Raw genomic sequence first — 26358 nt, forward strand, 5'->3', positions numbered from 1 at the left:
CATATATTTCTTTGTTTGAAATGCTTCCTGCCAAAGGCCACATATTATTCTGTATTTGTTTGAAATTTGCTGTCTTCCAGCTAGTTCATATCTTAATCTGAGCATGTGTTTTGGCATGTGCAGACAGCAGTGTAATGCTAGAGGCCATTATGCTCAAGTTCTGCCCTCCGTAATTGCGTCATTACAGGTACAACAGCAGAGATATTGAAGCTCTTTTACACCTACTATTTATGGGAATTGTAATGAGAGACAGAATGCATTGGCACAGGTAAACGTAAAGTAACACGTAGAAGGATTCTCACATACATGGTATGCTATTACCAAAATGCTTGTGCACAACTGGATAGCACTGTATTGTCGTAATAAAACCTTATTTGATTATAATCTGCATTGCAAAAAGCCAGCCCTAATAATACCTAGACACCAGTAACAAGATTTTTTTGACACTGTAAAATTAATATATATTTTATCCAGTATGTTACCAAGAGGATAGTTTCAGTAGACATGATGTTACATAGATTATACTAAGCCAGTTCAGGTCCGAAAAGTTCAAAATTTCCTGGAAAAACAAAAACAATTACAATTAACTAATATAGACTAAAAATGTAAAAATCTGTTGCTGGTCAAATTGACACAGCACACAAACATGAACACAGTGTTGGTCACTGAGGTGCAAACCACCTCCATGAGCTATTGGCTGGAGTTTCCCAAACATCCCTTTACCTCAGGGGAGGTAATTGAAAATTTCCTATACAGTGTAATTTTTTTTTAGTGGATGAGATGGGGGGCAATCTCAGATCGAGTTGGTGGGGCAGGCAATTTTCACTCTTATCATGTGCCTCTAAATTGCAGCGCTATGTAGTATTTGACTGTTTCCTATTCATCCTCACTGCTTGATATAGCATCACAAGCTTTCAGAAAATAGTCTGTCCACTGCAGTTTTGTCTCTAAAACTTGCAAACACAGATTTATTTGCATTGCTTACAACAGACAAATGCCTGTTACCAATTGCATTTTTGGTTATTGTAAATTAGTAAGATGACTATGCAACAGGACTAAATTTCTTTACTTGCAATGTGGGGTTGTCTGAGAACATTTGTGCTTTTTTACTTCTTTACCCCTGACTTTAGCATTGCTTCTTTTCTTGCGCAATGTCCTTAGCAATGCAAGGTTGTCTGAACACAATTGTCCTTTTTTTTGACTACCATAGCAGTGTTCCACATCCTAAACATACTCTCTCATTCTTAAACTGCTGTACATTTGTAAAAACTTTGTTTCCACCACTAATAGGACCCAATATATTGTCCACAAAGTCTGTAAATGTGTGATTAAGTAAAGAAAGATCTATGATAAATTGGGAGCTAAGGATGTGCATGTTTCATTATCATCTGAACAACCAACATGGAATAGCTAGTCTATAATTTGTGCTTGACTCATATCTATACAACCTTCATTTTGACTTAAGCAAAATATTTAAAGTAAAAACAAAATTTGTAGGTACTTTTCATTGCGCAAGTGTGTAGCGTAACTGACAGTCAATACAATAAACTTGATAATACAATAAGGGCTTCAATTAAAGGGAATGGATAGATTGATAAGTGATTGTGAAAGTGCAGAAAAAAATTGAGATTTTGGCACCAGTGTGTTGCAACAAACACAGCTGTTAAAATGGCAGTATATTGCCTGGTATTTGTAAACTTAGATACCTAATGGTGCCAATTACGGTTGGGGGATAACTGTGTTTTTATGCACCACACTGTACTTTGTATCATAATACTGAATCTGAGATAGCAAACACTCGATTGCCTAGGTATATGAAAACCTAACATCCCAAGTCACAATCATCTAATATCATTCACAATTGTTTGTCCCCAGAGCAACCCAGAGAAAATGAATGAATGAAGGTCTGTAAGATCCTTTTGTAAGGCTATAGACATTTGCTGATCCTTTCTGATTGGCTTATAAGTGTTCAACGCACTCTAACTGGCCTGATCCTCCTCAGGTTGTACATTATGCAAATTAAAGGCAAACCTGGACTTTGTCACATATCAGCCATCTCCATTTTTAATACATATCTTTAATAATTTAACTGTTTAGGTGAAGAAGAATTGACACACATGTGGTTTGGAAAGTGTCTGTACTTTCTACATACAGTAAGAACTTGTTTTTAAATTCAAGTCAGGTGCTACATTAAAATATTAAGGGTATGCCACAAAGGCAATCATAAAAACTATGGTAACCTAGCCCCAATTAAATGTTCACAGAACCCCTAGTGGAAACTGTTAATTGAAGAAGAGTCCTGTGAAAATGCTGCATTAATTGTCTTTATAGCTAAAGTGTTGTCTTGTGTTAGGGAAACAAAGTTTCCTATTAGTTTAAATGTTTCACCACATAAGCTTCTGAAAACTCAGATCACAAGTTTTATTCTGCCTGCCACCAGCTTAAGGTTAAATTTATCCTTACGAGTGATTGTTATTATTGCTGGAAATCCTAGCTTTACCTTGCTGTGATATAATGTAATAGGCAGATATGGAGCAGATGTTAAATTGGCAAAGTAATCTCTGAATGACAAAATGTAATGGTATTACAGCTGGCAGGCATAAAACGCTATCACCAGGCTACTGCAGTGTTTTTTTGTAGTGCAAAAACAATTATCACTACATAGTATATCTCATGCTAATTAGCATGTTAACCTTTTATGTACATTTCTACAAAATACTTCATTTTTATTGTAGCAGCAAAAGACAAAGTAAACTGAAATTATTGTTGCGAAAACAGAAGAAAAATGTATTTCATTGTGTTGCTATGTAATGGGAAACTGTTACAGATGATGCAAAAAATGGGATCCAGGTATTTATTGAAAAGACCTAAGATTGCAGGACGCTAGTTTATAAAGAGGGCATCCTCTTATTCCTCAGTAAATATGACACATAGCACAAATCGAGTTAAGCTACTAAATGGTTGGATGATATGTTGCAGATCTTTGGCACTCAGTTTACACCATTGAACCTAATTTTGCATAACTGGATCTCTTTGGTCATGGTCTGATGGTCAATACATTTTGCTATTTGCTGAAATAGTTTGGCTTATCCATTCCAAATTGTGGTCTGATTCTCCTTTGTTTCTGCAAAGGAGAAGTGTTAAAACCAAAGGTATTTGGCAAACAAAGCCCTGTTATGTTTTAGAAAGTTGTGAACAGCTTAAAGTAAACTCATAAATTTTATGTTCATATCTTGTGCACATAGAAAGATCTTATTTTAGCAGTTTAGATGTGTAAGCATAATTGCAACTGGTTATTTATGCATAAAATATTAAGATACTATTTGTTCTAGACTTCTAGAGCAAAAAAATATGTTCTATTGATAAAGGTCTGTCCTTACGCAGCAGTGTTATATGGAAGCAAATCCAGTTATATGTTATCACATTAGGGAAAACAGCTTCAATGCTGGATTTCCAAAAATGCCCAACACAGTCTACATTTGTGGGTTCTTTCCTTCCATCATACACAACTGAGAGAGTGTCTATGCTGGACCTGAGGTCCATGAACAGTACTTATTTTTGGTGGACAGGCACTAGAAGGTATAGTCAAGGCAATTTGTGTGTGTGACTGGGTGGAACTAGAGCATTGTCTGAGAAGACAGAGTGGTCTAATTTGTCCAGAATTTGAATTGAAAATGTTGACAAGTATGCTAAGTTAATGGAAACTATGTTCCTTGATTATCTCATCCTGTGAAACAAATAATTAAACCTAATCAGAGTAATATATTTTATGTAGCATATGCAAACCTGTATGAAATTGCTGTTCTGTTATGTCATTTAGCCTACAGATGGAGCAGATTTCTCTTGGATAAATGGCACACGCAAATACCTCCTGGAGAGCGGAGAACCACCTTGATTGCACAATACTAACATTGCCCACTTAGTACAATCCATATTACCATATTGTATTGTGACATTGTTAGAGGTGTATAGTATGATCGGGATACCATGTGGCAAGCACATGCTTTCTCCAATCGTCCCAAAGAAACACGCTCCATCTCTAGTTACGTATGTCTGCTGTGTATGACACCTGTTGCACAGAACACTGACATTGTTATGAACAGACATATGAATATGTTTATCGAGGAAATGACTAGTCATGAATAATTTGTGTTTCCTCTGTGAATATCGCTCTGAATATTGATATGCTTGTCTCATATTTAAATGGGCTAAACGAAGGGTGAGCAGGCAAATATAGACATGTTCTTTTATTGTGTGTACCGCTGCAAAGCTGGAGAATTCATTCCTGTAGCTGTAAGCATAATACACATTAACATTTTACAGGTACAGTCCTTCCTATTAAATGAAGAGACTCCAATGTAATCATAGAGCAATAAATAACCCAAAGCTCACACTTGTGCTGACCTCAAATCTTTGAATCTAAAGTGACTGAATCTCTGGCTTTATAAGCAAGGACCAATCTTACAAACCCACCTTTGTAACCTTAAAATACATTGCCTGCAGCGTGTTGCAATAGTTATGAGGCAGGTAAATGGCTTTTTTTTTCATTAGCTGCATGTAATTTGGCATTGTCTGAAGCCCAACAAGGAGAAATGTTTAATCATCTTAACACTGTTAACTCCCAGCTTAATTAGTATTGTGAAAGCAGAAATACTGTTTGCTGTGACATTTTCTAATTAAAGTTTTGCACTTTATGAAAGTGTTCTCTTATCAGAGAGGATACGGAATATATTCTTCAGAATACATGTGGCCAGCATGCCTAATGCTGACCTCATGTAGGCCATTCTGTCAACCAAATTTGGCCTTGGCCACTGACCATTGGGCAGAGCTGCTAGATCACATGAGGCTCTGTCAACACAATTTGATGAACGCAAAACAATTGCTATTTGATTTCCCAATTTTTTTAACTTTGCTGAAAGTGAATTGATCAGTTTCATCTTGTTCATTTTTCAGTATGTACATCATTTTAAGAGCACACGCGTGTTGCTATTGGAATAATTGTCTGGTATTCCCGTCAACATTTCTGCATGTGTGTCCAGGATAAGTCTATGGATGCATAGTGCAATAGCTACTTTCCTTTAGCTTATCCCTTCTCTACTTTTTCATGGAAACTTATCAGCAATATTGTAGGTTTTTGCTGTTGCCAGCTGACTAAAAACAATGACAGCAACTGAAATGTACAATCTGGCCACCTGTAAAATGATCTTGAGGGTGCAGATCCAACCGCAGATTCTAATGTGGGGGGGGGGTCATTTCTGGTGTCATCCCTGGGTTATAGAGTAGTCCAGCTCCCCAGTCCATAAGTATGTCAACATTTTAGTAACTTTAAGTGAGCCATTTGTTGTGCAGTATTATGCAAATAGGAGAGATACATTATAAGGGAATCATCTGAAGTTAAACTATGTGAGGCGCCATCCCCGCACCTTCACTCAGTGCCGGGGACGGACGTCTGATTTCGACCCGTCGTGTCCTGTTGCCTAGCAACGGGACAAATGACGCACTTCCACTCGGCTGCCGGGCGCATGCGCGGGAGCGCGCGTCCTGTTGCTTAGCGACGGGACGCTGTTGTCCTCACCTGACCCCCGTCCTCCTATCATCCTTCAGCCCTCCCTTTATCAGGAAGTCTCTGGCACCATTAGGGTGCCAGAGTATCATGGTCTGGTTGCCCTGCTCTAGCGTTTCACAGTGTCCAGCTGTTTCCTGATTGATTCCCTGGCTCCTGACCCGGCTTGTCTGACCTTCCCTGCGGATCTCTTTGGCATTATTCTCTCCTTTGGCTTTGACCCCGGACCATCTGACCACGCTTTTGTTCGCCACCTCTGTACTGCGCTGCCAGCCCGGTGTGACTTCGGATTGTCTTACTACGTTTCTTCCTGACCCTAATACCGTCCAACCTCTGGTCAGCCCTGTACCTTTTACCAGCGCCACTTCAATGGTGGCTCGCCTGGAGGGCCGCGACCTGCGTACTCCTGCAGGGAATTCCAAACTTCCCTACAGGGGTCCCTGGTGAAAACCAGGAGTATGTTTAGACTCCGCGCCTCCAGGTTAGCAGTGTCAATACCAGTAAGTAGCCTCAGTGTCTGAACCGTGACAAACTGGACTTTTATGACATTATACTTGCTTATTTCTTATACTTCAGTGATGTTTTCTGGATTGGCTCAATTACGGTGAACTTTTGAGTTTTTGTTTGACTATATGGGCTGTCTCAACCATTTACAGACAAATATTTTCTGTATGTAGGCCATCAGTCTCAATAAGACTAATTGAACTATGTTATTTTATTGTACCTGCTATGTGTTTTATGGCATAAGCATTATGTATAGTCAGTGTAATTGCTTGTGATGCACTGTATTCTATCTTGGTATTTTCTTTTCAACTTCTACTTGAATATGGTATTATTGGTAAAAAGACATTATTTTTAAGATAATATTTGTGTATTTTATATGTTGGGGGGAGTATATTTTTAGTACTTGATATTTAATTAACTAATTATTTCTATTTTGCATTTACAGACTAAGGGCATGATTTACGAAAGTTGTAAGTGTTACCCCAGCCTAGCAGACGTATATATTTGCTCCCAACACACAATCAAGTCAGGATTAACATAATAAATTGTCTTTATACTTTACTCTTACCTGATTGGGCTTGCAAAGTGAGCACAGATCTTTTAAGCTTTTGTAGAATTTCCCAGGTTTCTTACAATATGTATTATTTTGTTCTATTTTATTAACATTTGATCATGTATGTAGCTATATAGCTTAATAACCTTGGCATAAAACACGTCCTGTGAGTTATGGTAGAAATGCAAATTGAAGAGTTTTATATTGGACATTAATGGATTTATGTGATTATTAATGTTTCAGATCTTATTTATTATCTTGTCAATAAATAAATCAGTGCTGTCTAAACAAACCCTTCCCCAAAATATTAACATGTATTCACACCATTTAGGAAAATACTGGCTGCTTTTTTATGTAGCACACAAATACTTGATAGCTTTATTTTTACACTGAAATTTAAAGTTGATCTAAGACATGGCCTATCCGAGCTAAAAATCTGCCATCACATTTTAAATTTACCTCCCCTTCCAGTTTGACATGGTGCAAAGTTAGTTCTTTTTTTGTTTTGCTCTCTTAATGATATAGGCCCTCATTCTCCGCTCAGACAAATATGTATCTCCCTGTGTGCCTCTTTACGCTTAGAGAGGTGATTACTTACTATGCCGAGAAGAGGCATATCTGTTGCGGCAGCTCTCCCCTGGTGTAATATCGGTGGCTAAGTGGTTAGCACTTCTGCCTCACAGCACTGGGGTCATGAGCTCAATTCCCGAACATGGCCTTATCTGTGTGGACTTTGTATGTTCTCCCCGTGTTTGCGTGGGTTTCCTCCAGGTGCTCCGGTTTCCTCCCACACTCCAAAAACATACTAGTAGATTAATTGTCTGCTATCAAAATTGACCCTAGTCTCTCTGTCTGTCTGTGTGTGTGTGTTAGGGAATGTAGACTGTAAGCTCCAACGGGGCAGGGACTGATGTGAGTGAGTTCTCTGTGCAGCACTGCGGAATCAGTGGCGCCATATAAATAAATAGTGATGATGTTGATGAAGATGATCGGAACTAATGATGATTATACATGCTTGGAATACAGAGCAAAGTATGGGACTCTAGTTACTCTTGCGTTGCAAGTGTAAGTTGCGACCAACTCTACATGACCCCCGTTATGCTCACAATGTTTTCTACAAATTGGTTCATAAAATCTTATGCATAAACTGTCAAGCTCAACATCATTATTTTCTATATAAAGTAGTCCAGATTATGTTCTTGTGTGCTTTCTTTTCTAGAACTTTTTTTATAACGCTTAGATAGTGTTGATGTCAACATAATCCTGATATAATGGGGGTGATATTAGCAAAATATTGTTTTTAATAACTATAGAGCAACATTAATCACAGCAAAATTGAAAATGGAACAGTCCAGCACTCATGCACACATCGAAGATAGTAATCTCCCAATGCGATATCCAGCTGCATCAAATAAACCCCAAAGAGATCAGCTATAGAGAAGGAAACTGCTTGGAACACCAGACTGCAGGCTGATTGAATCATTTCCTTGATAGAGACTTTGACTTTAGAAAAGTCTTAGAACACAGCACAATCTCCTTTAAAAATCTTTTGGGATTACTGGCTCAGTGGGGAACTCTGTGGGAGGCAAAGCATAAAGCCAGCACGCCTCACTCTTGCAGAGCTGCTCTAGACAAGACCATAACTGACCAGTTTATGTCACTGAGCCCAGTAATCCCGCAGGAATTAAAATGTGATTGTGCAACGTTTTATATGACTTTTCTAATGTCACAGTGTCTATCAATACAAGGATTCAATTAATCTAGTGTCAGATGTGCTGAAACCTTTCCTTCTGTATCTGCTGCAGTTTGTTAATTTTTCATTATTTAAAGACATTTCAACTTTTTGCTTGCTTTACAATAATGATTTGTGTGTCTCTTCTTACTGAGGCAGTGTGAACCTTGATTTTAAGTAAGATCTGAACAGCGATTGAATTCCAAGAAAAGGCCATAGGCAAATGGAGGATAGCATCCCTTAAGCACAAGTGTGTCAATCAAACTGGCAATGAAGTTGAATTGAAACAAATGTGCTTACGCAGAGATATGTGTTAAACATGGTCAGTTACAGACCCTTGAGCACTAGAGACGTGCAGCTAGGCCCTGAGCAGTGAAGGTCACTTGTATTATCTAGATACTAAATCATCATTTTGTTTATGAAATTTAATTATGTAGCTCTATACACCATGTGTCAGCATGTTTTCCTCACATGCAATCCCAAATATAATTTTAAAAGGGAACCGATTGTATAACACAAAACTCTAAAATAGAGGTAAAAGTAATTTAATCACTAGTTGCCTTAAGGGAGGTCATTTTTCTCTGCTCACTAAGTTATATCCACACCAGATAAGCGCACATCCTTCTAAGCAAGCAATCCTTGTCTGTGAGTAACAAGCAAGCATCTGAGAAAACTGATTTAAAAGCAGGGCCTGATTATCTAATTGGCTGACTGGGCTGCAGACTAGGGCGTAAGGCATTTGGTGGTGGCGCACAATTGTTTTTGGAGTGCAAAAATCATGGCAGGGAGAGGTTTAAACTGGAATTCTTTTTAAAATCTAAGAAAATAGTTGTTTGCCATGTAAAAAAGAAAACATGAAAGAATAATATAAACATGGTAAAGGATGAAGACCCTGAGCCACTCTTGGGTGGGCGCTTAAGGATAAGTGAGTAGGATAGGCAAGGATGGCAACAAGTGCAACACCCCCCTCCCCCCTCCATCTTCATCCTCAGTAGCGCTTATTCACTCCTTTGTTACACTATACAGTTCTGATTTTAATGAAAACAAAATGAGTGACAAGGATTGCTACAACCCTTTAAAAAAGCCAAAAGGGGGTGAGTTTCGAAGACATCCATACATAAACATTGTTTGGGGGGGCATTTAAGAAAGACAAATTTTACATTTAGGACACATTCGTGGAAGGTGAAGGGGAGCTCTGACAGTATTAGCGTAGGGTGGCCTAAACCCTTAATTAGGCCTTGTCCAAAAGGATACAATGCAACGAATATATTCTAGTTACTGGCATATTTTGTATGGTAAGGAGACAATTAAAAATGGTCTGTACCTTTCACTTACCCTAGGGGTTCTTAGTCAGTGGGCCATGAGTTGCCGGATTCCAAGATTGTTTATTTTGCCGAAACTATTGTGTATTTTCAATTAGTAAATAAATTGTTAACCGTGCTTTATTTTGCTCAAATACCAAGTTTCTTAATTATTTGATATACCAAATAGTATTTACCAAATATTAATTAATTTATATTCAATAGCAACATAAATAAAAGGCAGTACATTTGATGATTACTATATAAATGTTTAATCCATATCCATCATTGACACCTTTATAAGCAAATGATTATTTTTAACCTTTGAGTTCCACTGTGGCAGATAAATAGCTATATATGAAAGTTGTTTCTATCTACTTGTGATCTGTTAACCCACATTTATTTGATTATCACATCTCTCACACAACAGTGATACTTGGCAATCAGCCAGGAATAGTGCAAGTGTTTGAGTCTTTTTACTTTGTTTCAACAATGTTGTAGCTGTCTGGTCGCGTTAACCCTTATTGTGGCAGAGATGTTTCAGTTGGTGTTTTAATCATAAAACAAAAAATATATAACAATGCCTGTAAATAATCATATTATTGATTGGATGGACTAATGGAAAGCAGCACAGGTAAACTACTTGTAAAATACAACCACATCTTTATGAAACATGTTATAGAACGGCCATGCTAATTCACCAAACTACTGTTAAACAAATGTATATAGTAATTTGCTTAGCTACCATAGAAATGTAATTTTTTAAAAAGTCTAGATTCACTTTTCCCATTTACGAACCATGTGTCTTGTCCATAAGTCCATCAACAAAATCCACAGCAAACATGGGAATGCAACAAAATGATACATGTCATGATGTGTGGTGACGGCTAACAGCAACATATATATATATATATAAATATATATATATATATATATATATATATATATATATATATATATATAGTGCACATTTAATAGATTCTAAAAGTCATTGGGAATCATTTGAAGGTTCTGCAGCCAGGGACTTAACATGAAATCTCTAAACTCGATAGCAAATTTTAAGGGGAGGGTGGCTGGGGGCATTGACAGGTGCCCATCCACTCCATAGACCACAGCTCCTCTCTTCTGAGCTTACGAGGCAGTCTGCACATGGGCATGAAGCCCCGTTTGGGTCCTCAGTTCTGAAACTCAAAGCCCAAACCAGGCTTCACTGCTTAGGGCCAACCTCCCACACTTGCACAGAAGAGCAGAGTGGATGCCAGCGTAGAGGTTAGAGCAGCCTTGCCCGGTTCCCCTCACCTTCGTGCCCGCACCTGTTACATCCACTGCAAAGGCTCTACTTCTGCCACCATAGGCAAACCAGGGGGGTTTCTTAATGCCATGAAACCCCCTCCAAGCTTAGGGAACTGTATAATTGAGGTGGCTGGATGGTGCCCCCGCTTCACACGGCTCTGCTTGAAAAGGGAGAGCTGCGTGCACCTAACTGTAGTGTACGCACCATTGCCCATGTATATTATGGGGATAGAAAGAGTTGCAGAGCAGTCATCCACTTTCTAAAATTATAGCTACGTCCTCATGCGTGCTGGTTACACTTACTGGCGGCGTGGTGTGAAAACCCCCCTCTAAAAATCCTGCGTTTGCCCCTGGTCCCAATCTGCCGCCACATGTTTTAGTGCATCATTCTTGTTCCACGAATCACTGTAATATGATAGCAACCTGCAGTGGAGTCTAATGTGCCATAATATATAGCATATTTCAGTCTATCGTGGAAGAACGGGAGCTGCATAGAAACACAAGTCTTCAGACCCATCATATTGTTTCCAAGGAGGACACTAAGCAATGACTATATACCACTATATTGATTCTGAAATCACTGTCTAGATCAGGCCTGTCCAACCTGCGGCCCTCAAGATGTTGTGAAACTACAAGTCGCAGCATGCCCCTCCAGCTATCAACAGGTTGTCTACTGGCAAAGCATACTGGGGCTTGTAGTTTCACAACATCTGGAGGGCCGCAGGTTGGACAGGCCTGGTCTAGATAATACAAATTAATTACCACAGAATGAGGGGTGTCATTTTGCATAATATGCATATATATGCTTTAATATTGGAATTAGAATAGCAAGAGCTTAGAACCAGACATTCAGTAGTTAGAAAGGGACACATCCTACAGTTTAGTTATGATGGACAAATGCTGTTGTCATAATGGCAAATCTACTTTGGCTATTCTGCCACCTCCAATATTAGTATTCGCTATACGTTGCTAGTTTGGAAAGAATACACAGACTGTATTTTATTGTAACACATTATGCTTAGCCCGTACATCTTACTGAACTGATAATTGTAGCAGAGGCTTGACTTGTATTAGTTGCTTTAATTAAATACATTTATTGTGGTTTTCCTTAAGAGTTACATAATACTCTGTCTTATTTTTATGTATTTGTCCCTTTACATTAAGCCCTTTGCGTGACACTAAAGCTGGCTAATCAGAATCATTCACCCTTATTGTGTTCCCATGAACACTCACATGTTCAGCATTTATGAGAGAGGATTAAAGCTAACAAGCCTTAAATGTTATGTGTAATTTTATTATTTTCCACGTACATTGAAATGCTGCTTCAAACTAATAAAGAAATATGCAAATTTTAATGTTGAGGGTAAAGTTTAATTAACTGCTAAATCTCTGAGGAAACTCTTTATTTACTTGTGCCGGCACATGTTGTACAGATCACAGATTACTTTTCAATCTACTGTAGCTCCACACGCAGTTTTCAGAGTAGACTCTTTGTTCATTTCTTTACAAAAACGGGTAAAAGAATCCAGTTTGTTCTGTGCATACATTTTATTTCATTTTGCATTTTTACTAACACTTAAGTGTACATTGGGAGAAAGGCAGGTCTGTGTTTAGTGACCTATATAGTTTAGATTGTTTTTAGATTAGTTGTATTATTTTTTTTTTAGCTGTGAACCAGTTATCAGTTTGCCATTGTTCTAGGACTCTAAAAGAGGAATTCAGTTCCCCAAGATGAGCCGCCAGACATCTTGGCGATGTCTGACTTGGCTCATTCCCCGGTACTACAGTATCCGAATATCACAGATTTACTTAGGCACCTCTATGGTGTGTTAGGAAAATTCTGTCATGTTACATCGCTACAAGGGGGCTTCATGACCGGTCTGGAGGCACTCCACTATGCATCGTGGGGAATTGAATGCCCTGTCCTCCCAAGTCCGCCATTGTTCTAGAACCCCAAAATAAGCGGTTCCCCATAGATTATATTGTGTATTTGGGCCTCAGGGCACCCCAAACACAGATTCTCAAGTACGCCCTCCCAAGTACGCCATTGTTCTAGAACCCCAAAATAAGCGGTTCCCAAAAGATTATATTGTGTATTTGGCCCTCAGGGCACCCCAAACACAGATTCTGTCATTTAGTAAGGGTCCACACCGACAGGTTGATTACCTCTGTTTTTTATGCCAGGTTAAAAAAGTATGACCATCCTCATTTATTATTATTACATAATTTATATAAAGCAACTTGATTTACTGGTTAATTGGTCTTTTAAGAAAAGAAATGCTAGAACAGAGTTTGAGTTTAATTACACAGAGATTCAGGGTGAGAGAATGGCTTCCTCTAAGCTGTGGGATCTGAAAATGATTGTGTTAAGAACTAAACCTGTGCAGGGTTATGCAGAAAGTAATTCTTAATGCAACCTTTCAAGTTGACATTCTCATGAGAATAAAGAGAGCCTGTCACAACTTTTTTTGCAAATATATTTCCTTTGGACATTGTTTTATTTACAACCACTACCCTGCCACTCCCAACCTAGCATTCTCCTCAATGGGCTGGTATGTAATCAAGTGACTGCAGTGTCTGAACAGAGAAAATATGTATTCAAAAATAAAGCTGAAAAGTAGAGTGTATTACGTTGGAATGTATAATTTTGCTCAAGTTTGCAAAAGTTTGGTCAAATTGCATATTTTATTGGATCTCTAAGTAAAAATATCATAATATCTACAGGATACAAACTTCACAAAAATAAAAATAAAATACATCGCTGAAGTCACAATAATTATGGGAGCAATGCAGGTTGACAAATAGTTAATATGGTTTTAACTATAGCAATAATTCTCATAAGAAAATGTTAATCAAAATATATATATATAATAGATACTTGTAACACATCTATAACTAAAAATGATCTACGAATCAAATAGAATGTAAAAACAAGGGGTGAACCTTAGAAATAGCCAGGAATGATGATTCAAAATAGCAGCTAAGAAAATTGTTGATTGAGTTAAAAAATGTGTGTAGATCCCAGTTCATTATATTAAAATAGGAAAAATACTCTTTTAGTTGTAACGAAACCAGTGGAGTTCCAATGCTAGCTCACTTTGACGCTTTTGGCAATGGCCGACAGGAAGTGAATAAGGTTCCAAGAGTACTACTCACAGTTGTATAAGTGGAATCATGCAAAAGGGTATTAGAGAGTAGACGATGGCTACCGAGAAATAGGGATCATCAGACAATGATTTCAGTCACTCAATATCTGCAGGAATAAAAAGTGCTGTCCGGAATAAACAGCTTCAAGTTTATACAAATTACTGCACATTTTCTTACATTTTATTGTACAAATAATAATAATTTTCTGCCTTTAACAAATTGAAAAAAAACCTTGAATGTGACATGTGCAAATGTTTGGGCACCTGTCCGTCAGTACTTAGTAACTCCTGCTCTGGCAGACATCACAGCTTGCCAACGGTTTTTGTAACCAGAGTAGAATCTTCCTCATATCTGTTCCAGCTCAGAAATATTCTTAGGTCTTTTTGCATACACTGTATGTTTCACATCTCCCCACAGATTTTCAATAACATTCAAGTCTGGGGGCTGTGAAGTCAATCCAAAAATGTAGTCTTTCATCCCTGCAGGTGCTACATGGTTGATTGTAAGGGATGTTTTGGATTGATGTCATTCTGCAATATCTAAAATCTTTTCAGCTTCAATATTTTCACAGACTTTGGGACTTTAGTTTTGGTTGGTATTTAATTGAATTTATTCTTCCTTCCAGTCAGACAATAAGTTCTGTGTCACTGGTTGCCACTAAACTCCAAATTATAATAGATGCCCCCCTAAGCTTAATGGTTGCCAGGGTGTCCTTTTCTTCAAACTCTTTACCTTTTTTTCTCCAAATGTGTCTATTGTGCTTGTGGACAAACCATTTAATTTTTGTTTCATGAACCCACAACACTTTGCAGGTATGTTTTGTGTAAGTAACACTGTAGTGTGGACCTGTAAACAACAACACTTATATCAGTAAAACCTTTCTGTAGGTACTTTGCAGTGTATGTGGGTTCTGCTTCGCATATCTTACCACTTTAAGGGCTGTTCTACCAGATATTGTTCTTCCAGATCATGATGTCAGCAGTTCCATTTTACTTCCATTTATTATTGATGCTTCTGAATCTGTCAGCTATTGGGGTAAATTTATCAAGCTGCGGGTTTGAAAAAGTGGAGATGTTGCCTATAGTTGCCAATCAGATTCTAGTTATCATTTATTTAGTACATTCTACAAAATGACAGCTAAAATCTGATTGGTTGCTAAAGGCAAAATCTTAACTTTTTCAAACCCACAGCTTGATAACTTTACCCCATTGTCTCTCTGTTTAGTTATAATTATACTTCCTTTTAACACGGCAACCAACTGCAGAGGATTGAAAGAGAGCATTGTGGACCTGTATAGTTATTTCAGGTATATTACTATGCTCAGTATTACATAACCTTTCATATATATATATATATATATATATATATATTAATGTCTTATAGTGGTTTTATTTGCTCTTTAAACTTTTAATTCTTTCACTTCTGTAGTGCACATCTTAGAGGGACCATTTAGTGAGGGATCAAAATAACTCCTACTTTGAGATGATCCTGATTTTAAATATGAGATGTTTTGATATATCTCCAGAGTTAATTTTTCTGAACAGAGTTATTGTTTTTAGGTATAAGGGTGAAAAAGATACATGTACAGGCCATTTTGCTCCCTGAAAAGGTTGTGAATTCTCCATGACATCTGAAGTCTTTCAGATGGGATCTCATCCCTATACCCTTAATTGAGCATACATTGTATTTTCTATTTGAACTTTTTCTAAAAAAAAAACTAATTTCTAGGTGCACTGAAAATTTAATAATGTAATTATGCAATTCGAGTTAATGTAATACCCAAAGAACACCGGTAATACATTCTCATGATTAATTCAAACTGTAAAAAGTGTCTAACTGGGGCATGAAGGGCCCAACAGGGGACTGCAATGATAGGGGTCCACTAAAAAGGTTGTGACCAGCCAACAAAGAGGTGTGACCAGTCACTAGAGTGGCCATGGTCAGCCCACAAAGGACATTGCCAGTGGCATATTGTAATATACAAAGAATGTAGTGTATATATAGAGTGCATAGTCTAGGCCACACCCCTTAGATCGGGACAAAGTTTTGCCCCACTAGAATCAGAACAGACTGTCCTGCTCTCTCCTACCTGTTATTGCAGCATTTACCACCCGTTGCTGCTGATGTCTTAAGCTCAGTTGCTGTCTGGATCCTGAAATGCTGGGGTCCTGTTTGGAAAAAAGGGATAGGTACATTAAATATGGAAAGCCTAGCAATGAGGGCACACTCTAGCCCCCTACCCCAACCAGTCACAATGTCAAATCAATAGATCCAACGTTTAATAATTAGGCCTCACTCGCTGCAAACAGCCCTGGCATTAAATTATTAGTATTTGTATGTAATAAATAAACCTATTACCCTCCGGAAAGAGCCCCATCACTAAATAATTAGTATTCACCTTGAATAAAAGCCACTCTTCTGCCCAGACTCAGCCACACATTCAATTATTAGCACCCAAACCACCCATGCATTAAATTATCACATAGGTACCACCACCACCACCCCACCAATAAATTAATCTTTCCTTCACACTATTAACTTATTAGCCCCCATCCTCACCATTAAATTAGTAGACTACACCCCACCTAAATTACATTGCAATCACCCCTCTCTCCCCACTTATACCTTCTTTCATTCCAGCACTGCATAGTCTTTAGTCATAGTCTTTCTCTTGCTGCCTGCAAATGTGGCACAGCTGGCATGTCATGTGGTACATGCCCCGTGTGTGATGAGGTCAGCAGGGGATGAAAGGAGGTAAGGAACAGATCATCCTAATCCGTGGCCATCAGCCACAGGATGGCTGTATATATCAGGGTATATTTCATTATTTTTATGGTGTGAACAATAGATGGTTTTAAGCCTGCATAATGATAGGCTTTCTAGAGGTTTTATAGCTCTTTACTGGTCATCTTCTCTTTGTTATTTGTTCTCTTCAAAACAACCTCCCTCACCCTGGTTCATAATACAACACCCCCTATGGTTGTCTAATTAAAGGAGAAAGCTTCAGATAGAGGTGCAGGTTGTGTGGAGTTTTTATGGTTCAAGTGGTGCGGGGACTAATGTGATGATTACATATTCTCTATAGAGCACTGTTTAATATGATTGGCATTACATAAATAAACAACAATAATAATAACACAAATATAGAAATGTAAAAGAATAAAGGGGGTTGTAGTAGCAATGTGATGTTTCTCAATGTTTCCCCCCTTTACATTTTTTGGGGCATCCATCAACCTAGAAAAGCATTCACAGACTCATTTTACAGGGGCAAACTGCACATTTTGCAGTTTGTAAATTACCCTTAATGAGGTGTTTAATGGCTCAAGTTGATCCACTAAGTGCTAAAATACTGTGGTAATGTACATCTGTAGTAGAGGTCTTTAAAGCAGACAAGATGTATTGGTCTGGTATATCAATGAAAAGAAATAACATATACTAACAGATTTAATAATACGGTAACTGCTCAACACATCATTCTCTGTGATGAGCTTAATTGCAATGGCTTAATATTTAGTGGCAGCATTTTCACAATAAAGCATTAAGAGCATCACTTTTCTTGTCTGTAGATGTCAAGGTTGTTCATTTTATACAGGAAAATAATTGGTATAATAAATGACTTTGTCATCAGGCTACATTATAACAGAAGAAAATAGTGATTAAGTTTTATTATTGTCTGCTGCAAGACAAAATGGTCTCTTCATTTAATGAGTATGGGTAGGGCCACTACTTTTTGTTTTGCCATGTTACTTAAATTAAAATTATTATAACAATTCAAGCTGCTTCATATGAAATAGCTGTCGGTAACAATTACAATTACTCATGTGAGTATTAACTGTAGGATAAAATACAGCCAGTGAGCACCAAAGATAGTGCAAAATTATAAAAAATATATACTTGTTCCCCTATTATTTTCAGTCATAGTATGGCCCACGTAACTCCAAGCTGCCCTCATTTAATCGGGACCGTCCCATCTCCGGGAAGTTGAGAGTTATGCCCCTGCTATTAATTATGAGTGGGGACATCTAATAAAGCTACGGAAATTTAAACTTTTTTAGGGTAGTGGAGCTGGGGGCAGCTTAGCACTTTGGAAGTGCTAAGCAAGCCCCACTGGATGTGACACACACCCATCAAGGCATGACCTCACCCCTTGATGATCCCGTATGTGTGCGTGGCCACCATTAACATTGTCCCAATCACCTCCGAGACAATGTAAGGAGGTATGGTATGGAACTTTTTTTTAAATATATTTTAAAGCAACAATTTAGCTGCTATAAATGTAACAATATGCCATTCTACAATATGTATTTAACCATAAGCGGACCTTTAGCTTTAAATTTTAATTTGTGGTGATCGTTTAAATTTAGAACTCTCCAAAGTCCTGTTATCCTTATCACTACAGTAAAATGTGAGTTTTAAATCTATCTATATAGACCTAAATAATTAATGATTATTGTCACAAGATAGACAGCAGAAATACATTTTAAAGTGCCAGAAGGTATATGTGTTTACTATGGGTACATTCACTGAACAGAAGTTTATCTATGATATATTTATAGAGGAAGTAGCCTATGGTGCTTTTTTTTTTATTATGGTGGTCTAATCATATTTTTCTTTATTTCTTTTTCAGTGACATACAGTGAAAGATATTTTCAGCAAAAACACTTGCAATTTCTTTAAATAATTAAATTTTTAATTTCAAGAACAAACATTACATATTTCAAGACAATGGTGTAGATTGTGATCTTATCCTTGTGGCTGGATGGAATATTAATGTTTACATAACATTTTATTTTAAAAAAAAAAGTTCTCTTAGATATATTTTACTTGCCCAAGGCACATCTCAAAATATAGTCCATAGTTTTTGTCTAAGATGGAGTCTTTCAGAGACGCAATTTGAAAGAGCTTGGTGATATATTATGCTTCCATTGTCCTGAGGAGTTTTAACATTTTTCTAAGATACATCATCCTGACAGTTAGAAAGTATATTTACAGAGTGTTGCCAGTTTCTCCTTGTGGACTGTGTTGACGCAATGCATGCCTCTTGATGAAAAGCTATTGACATCCACCTTTTCATCTTCCACTCGCTTTGTAGTGCTATTTTTTATGCATGAGATGGTCCTGTTTTATTTTCTCCTGAAGCTAGTAACTCGAGCATCTTTGTTGGTGATATTGTTTAGTGCATGCCAAATATTTTCACAGAACTACAATGTGCTGCTGCTTAGACATGTGTGGCCTTGAAACAGATTCTAATCATGTGTGTGTTCATCTGTAAATGTTTCAGTGAATTCTACTGACTTGGCTATGTGCTTTTCTAATATAATACAACCAAAAACTAATGTCGTTATTTGCTGTTAACAACCTGCCTTTTTTTTTATTTTCAAAAAACTTTATTAAAATGAGTTGCAAAAACATTTTAAGAATTATATTTATGTGTTTTTCTACTATCAGGATTACAGTTAAATAAGATATTATTTTATGCAGTGTGCTATAAGCAGTAAAACGTTAAAATCCCTAGTTTGCTACTTTAACATTTGGCAGTTTTACAAAGAGCATACATGCTTTTTTTTTTCTTTTTCTTTTTAATATGTTGGGGATGTGTAATATTTTGCTGTTCTTCTTCATTTTTTTGTATGCTATATTTTTGAACTGTTTTGCTCCATGTTTCCATTCTCAATCCTAGGTCCCCTTACAAAGAAACAGACAGATGATTTAGGTGATAATGAAGGTGCTGAAGATGAAGGTATTTTTTTGCCACCAAACTGATTTGCATGACAAGGAATCCCTGAAAATATACCTCCTTTTCTTTTTCTTGACTTCTTGTCTCTATTTTGAAGAGTTTTTCTTTTTATCCCATTTTTGATTGATGTGTTTTGTCTTCTTGCTTGTTTTATATTTTCTTCTACATTTTTTTTCGACTGAATGTTGTTGCGTTTTACATTTTTATGCAAACAGTAAGTGTGTACACCAAAGCTCTTCTTGTGTTCTTGACAAGAATTTTTGATAACTTACATCCCACTTCTTGAATATATTTTGTGAACTCTTTGAACTAACACTGTTTTAAGTCTCTCAACATACTCTTTTTGCATGTCTTCTAACATCCCCTGAATATATTCATTTGAATATTGCTAATGAGAATATGTGGTGCTGTATTTTACTTTCAAACAAAAGACTGAAATCAATATATTTCATTATCCAAAATTTTGATGTTTCTTAAGATGTAGAGTTTTGTTTTCTATCTTTCAAAACTTATCGATACACCAACATGGTACATCAAGAAGCATTGTTAGCTTGAATAAATAGTTGGCACGTTTGTATATAAAACAAAACTTTTTTAATACATTAGCTAAAATAGTGCATGTGTCTGAACAAAATGCCTGCGTTATACAGTGTATTTGTTTACAATCTACAGTTAATAATATATTATTAATTTAATATGGGTCAAAAGCAGGATTTAAATATCCATATTTTATTTGTAATTTCAAATTCTAATAGTGTCATAAAAATGATAAAATGCCCCACATAAGCATTTGTAATCCCTACTAGTGGTAGAAATGTCTTTTATTGAACAGACATTTTAAACTTTAAACTTTCAGAATGTTGAGCAAAATTTTAACTTTAATTAATTTATAATCTGTTTAATTTATAATCTGGATTTGTTACAACCACCTGTAAACCGATGGTTGTAACAAATCCATTGAGACATAGCACATAATATAATGTTATTTGAGACATCAGTATTAAAATATTATAATAAATAAAAATAAGAGTAAATATGACTGTGTTTAAAATAAAAGTGAATTCAATCTTTTTTTTTTTATTTAATAGAGTTTTCACTTGTTACTCAAATACTTGTGACACATCCAGCAACGTGATACTCATATCCACATATGTTTCCTTATACACATGTTGGAAATCACAGACATATAATATAGGTGTCCAAATGGTTTCAAGTGGTGGCATTTCAAGATTGTTATACTGGTTTTTTCCATATTTTATTTGTTTATCTCCTTAGTGTGACTGAGAATAAGTATAGACTCACTTATATCCCCAATTGTAAAGCGCTACGGAATATGTTGGCGCTATATAAATAAATGATGATGATGAAATAAGTTATATTAAAATAGATTATTTAGTTGTCACTATACAGTAGTTGAAGGTGGGCTGTTTGTTAAGGCTTTAAAGCAAGCCTGGTCAACCTGTGGCTCTCCAGGTGTTGTGAAACTACAAGTCCCAGCTTGCCTTTGCCAGCTGTTGGCTGGATATCTGCTGGCAGAGCATGCAGGAGCTTGTAGTTTCACAAAGGCTGGAGAGCCACCAGTTGGCCAGGCCTGATTTAAAATATCCATACATTATTTGTTGAAATCTCCACTCTTACTGAATCAACATGCATAACAGTGAGAACACAAAGGGAACATTTATAGATGTTTTTGAACTGTAGTCCAAATTACATCCACACACACAATGCACTATGTTTTAAACTCTCCATATAATACTGTAAACAAGATCGATTAATGGTTGATTAATGTTACTAATGGTGATAAGTCCACTGCCTGCTTCCGCCACTTAACACTGCTGATCAGAACAACACAAGTAAATAATACCTTTGAGACTATTGAAGGAGATTAGACCCCATATAACCAGTAGCCTCAATAAACTAGGATATTTGTCAAAGTGATAGCTATCAAGAAACAATCAATTATATTGGAGATAATTGACATTGAAAAAGAAGCACCATGGTTTTCTTGCTTGTTTTCAGTGACAGGTTGAAGAGTGTACCTATAAGAATCTAATTACATGGTCGTTTCCACTGGTTTACACATCACCATGCAGAGAGACAACGTATTGTTAAAAGAACTGCAAAATTGCCCCAGATTTGGAATAAACAACCGTTTTGCAAGTACTCTTAGATTTCTAACTGGTTCAACAGTAGTACTAACATTTCATTACTGTTCTCAGTGGGTACTCTCTAATTCTATGTAATTTTAATTAAGGAAGAGTTCTGAAACAATCTCCCTCTGTGTTACCTCCAAGCATACAATTAGCAATGTACAAATCTGCTGCGAACACACAGCTAATGATTTCAGATTAATAATTTATCTTTCATTCCTTAATCATATCAATGTCACAATCATGAAGACCAAAAATCAACAGGTGATGTTTTGTAATTCCTGAGATATTTTGTTCTTGCAGTATTTAGCTTAACAAAAACACAATATAAATATGTACACAGGTGGTTGTAACAAATCCAGTGACATGTCACACAATTCATTTTTATGTGACATATCAATATTAAAATATTGTATTAAATGAAAACAGAACCATGAGTAAATGTGACTGTATTTGAAATCAAAGTACATTCAAACTATATTTTAATTAAACAGAATTTTTACTTGTTACTCAAATATTTGTGACACATCCAGCACTGTGACACTCATATGCACATATATTTCCTAATACATATTTTTGAAATCACAAACATACACTATAGCTGACCAAATGCTGGCAAGTGGTGACTTTTCAAGATTATTATAATTTTTTCTTCCATTATTTCTTCATTTTTCGCCTTAGCTTAGCTGAGAATATGTATAGATTAAATTATATGAGTTATATTAATATACATTACTTGATTGTTACTATACAGTAGTTGAAGGCAGGCTTCCATATTTGTTAAGCCTTTAAAACATCCATACATTATTTATTGAAATTACCACTCTTACTGAATCAACATGCATAATGATAAAAGCAAAAAGGGGACATTTATAGATGTTTCTGAACTTCACTGCAAATTACATCAACACACAATGCACTATGTTTTAGGCTCTCCATATAGTACTATAAACAAGCTTGATTAATGCTTGAATAATGTTACTAATGGTAACAAGTCCACTGCCTGTTTCCACAACTTAACACTACTGTTCAGAGCAACGAGTGAATAATACTTTTGAGACTATTGAAGGAGATTAGACCCCATATAACCAAAGTGATAGCTATCAAGAAACAATCAATTATATTGGATATAATTGACATTGAAAAAGAAGCACCATGGTTTTCTTGCTTGTCTTCAGTGACAGGTTGAAGAGTGTACCTGTTAGAATCTAATTACATAGTCTGGTTTCAACTGGTTTATACGTCATCCTGCAGAGAGACAACGTATTGTTAAAAGAACAACAAAAATTGCCCCAGATTAGGAATAAACAACCGTTTTGCAAGTACTCTTAGATTTGTAACTGGTTTAACAGTAGTACTAACATTTCATTACTGTTCTCAGTGGGTACTCTCTAATTCTATGTAATTTTAATTAGGGAAGAGTTCTCCCTCTGTGTTACCTCCAAGCATACAATTAGCAATGTTCAAATCTGGTGCAAACACACAGCTAATGATTTTAGATTAATAATTTATCTTTCATTCCTTACTCATACTAATGTCACAATCATGGTGACTACATATCAACAGGTGATGTTTTGTAATTCATGAGATATGGAGTTCTTGCAGTATTTAGCTTTACAACAACAATGAGGTGCACACACTTATTTTGTAAATGTACAGTAGAAACATGATTATATTATTGTAGGGAAAGTTACATTCATACAGATGGTCCATCCATGATATTTTCACCTACAAAAAATATTGTCACCATATCCTATTAATTAAAACACTGCTAGCTAAATGTATTGAAAATATTTGTTATATTTAATGTTAACACTTAAAAGTCACATTTTGGTAATGCCACTTTTTTAAATTGCTAACTATAATTAAGCAAATATGTTGCTTTTTATTTTTTCTTAGTGTGTTATTATTATTATATTAGTTAAACATAATAATAATCTAACATGAAAATTTGATGGTGACAAGTGATATAGAATGTAAATGTGTACATTGTTTTTTTGAAATTCAAAACTAACATTTAAAAACAAATTTGTCCACAAATCCTTATATCAGATAAACCCTGTTAATGAATTGTTAGAATTCCACCCTGAAATGAACAAAATAAAATTAATTCTGAATAATAACTGTAATATTCCCGATAATATGTCATTGGTACAATTTTAAAGGCAGATTTACTCAGCTATGGTGTATAAATTTCCTCCTGCTTCTCAGGTCCATGGCTACCCTTGTGAGCTTCATCACACATACGTATGTCAGATATCATTGCTGTATAAATGATATGTGCATTGGAATTCACACAGGGAATCTTAATGTGTACATATCAACTTTAAAAACAATTTGTTGCAGTCAAAGGCAGATTCTTGCACAAGTATGCACATGAAGAATACATGGTCAACAACTGACTAGTGCAATTTACACATAATGGGCACTGGTCTTTGCACACTTCAAAACCTCTTGTGATTGGTTAGCTTAATTTGTATATTCTAATATTAACATGCTCAGATAATTATTAAATCAAAATACACAGAAATGTTTGTTTTTCATCAGTTTAATAATGGAAAACCTGCTTTACAGTAAACATAAAATGAGGAATAAAGTAAAATAAAAAATTATAACCGATTACAATGTAGAACAGGCTGTTTTAGGATCCGTATGAGATCTGCCCCCAAAAAATAAGAAAAGTATGGAACAGTGTTCAAGGTCTAATAAAAACAAATTTACCATAAACACGGTTACTAGCAGTTGATAATAATCATAAAAATATGTATTAAATATAACTCATTAAAAACAAGATATACAAATGGACCCCTTGGAATAATCAAATCTCATGGTCAAGAAGCTGAATACAATTGGATGAAAATACACAGTACAGTGAATTGATCAACACTTGTAGAAAGTAGGGATGTGCACCGGCGACTTTTGAGGTCTCGTGTTTTGTGTTTTTGATCCGGATTTTCGTTATTTTTGAGGTTCGGATTTGTCTCGCAAAACACTTGACGAAAGGTCTCGGTTCGGATTTAAGGTATTGGATTCGGATTTTTTTTGAAAAAAACATAAAAAGTTTAAAAATCAAGTTTTTGGGCTTATTTTCACTCCTAGGCTATTATTAACCTCAATAACATTCAATAACAAGCATTTCCACTAATTTACAGTGTATTCTGAACACCTCACAATATAGTTATTAGTCCAAAACGTTGCAACAAGGTATCTTTCTGGACTGCGTAGAGGAGTGGGTCACCACAATATATATTAAAAACCCTGAACTTTTATGATTCGCACCAATAATTGTACCTGGACTGCGTAGAGGAGTGGGTCACCACAATATCTTAAAAACCCTGAACTTTTATGATTCGCACCAATAATTGTACCTGGACTGCGTAGAGGAGTGGGTCACCACAATATCTTAAAAACCCTGAACTTTTATGATTCGCACCAATAATTGTACCTGGACTGCGTAGAGGAGTGGGTCACCACAATATCTTAAAAACCCTGAACTTTTATGATTCGCACCAATAATTGTACCTGGACTGCGTAGAGGAGTGGGTCACCACAATATCTTAAAAACCCTGAACTTTTATGATTCGCACCAATAATTGTACCTGAACTGCGTAGAGGAGTGGGTCACCACAAGATATATTAAAAACCCTGAACTTTTATGATTCGCACCAATAAATGTACCTGGACTGCGTAGAGGAGTGGGTCACCACAATATCTATTAAAAACCCTGAACTTTTATGAATCGCACCAATAAATGTACCTGGACTGCGTAGAGGAGTGGGTCACCACAAGATATATTAAAAACCCTGAACTTTTATGATTCGCACCAATAATTGTACCTGGACTGCGTAGAGGAGTGGGTCACCACAAGATATATTAAAAACCCTGAACTTTTATGATTCGCACCAATAAATGTACCTGGACTGCGTAGAGGAGTGGGTCACCACAATATCTATTAAAAACCCTGAACTTTTATGAATCGCACCAATAAATGTACCTGGACTGCGTAGAGGAGTGGGTCACCACAAGATATATTAAAAACCCTGAACTTTTATGATTCGCACCAATAAATGTACCTGGACTGCGTAGAGGAGTGGGTCACCACAATATCTATTAAAAACCCTGAACTTTTATGATTCGCACCAATAAATGTACCTGGACTGCGTAGAGGAGTGGGTCACCACAATATCTATTAAAAACCCTGAACTTTTATGAATCGCACCAATAAATGTACCTGGACTGCGTATAGGAGTGGGTCACCACAAGATATCTTAAAAACCCTGAACTTTTATGAATCGCACCAATAAATGTACCTGGACTGCGTATAGGAGTGGGTCACCACAAGATATCTTAAAAACCCTGAACTTTTATGATTCGCACC

The 26358-nt window shown here is 36.4% G+C and overlaps 1 protein-coding gene across 4 annotated transcripts in view; it reads left to right on the plus strand.

Moving 5' to 3' along the window:
* The window catches only part of NLGN1 (neuroligin 1), a 565297-nt gene that overhangs the window by 293763 nt on the left and 245176 nt on the right, over positions 1-26358 (plus strand). For 3 of the 4 annotated variants that reach the window (XM_075202152.1, XM_075202151.1, XM_075202153.1), the window contains one exon: positions 19774-19833. The exons of the other annotated variant lie outside the window; for it this stretch is intronic. In XM_075202152.1, coding sequence (XP_075058253.1) covers positions 19774-19833 — 60 coding nt within the window. The remainder of the gene's footprint in view (positions 1-19773; positions 19834-26358) is intronic. 4 annotated transcript variants of the gene reach the window in all.

Source organism: Mixophyes fleayi, chromosome 3 (genome assembly GCF_038048845.1).
Source record: "Mixophyes fleayi isolate aMixFle1 chromosome 3, aMixFle1.hap1, whole genome shotgun sequence".
Taxonomy (NCBI): domain Eukaryota; kingdom Metazoa; phylum Chordata; class Amphibia; order Anura; family Limnodynastidae; genus Mixophyes; species Mixophyes fleayi.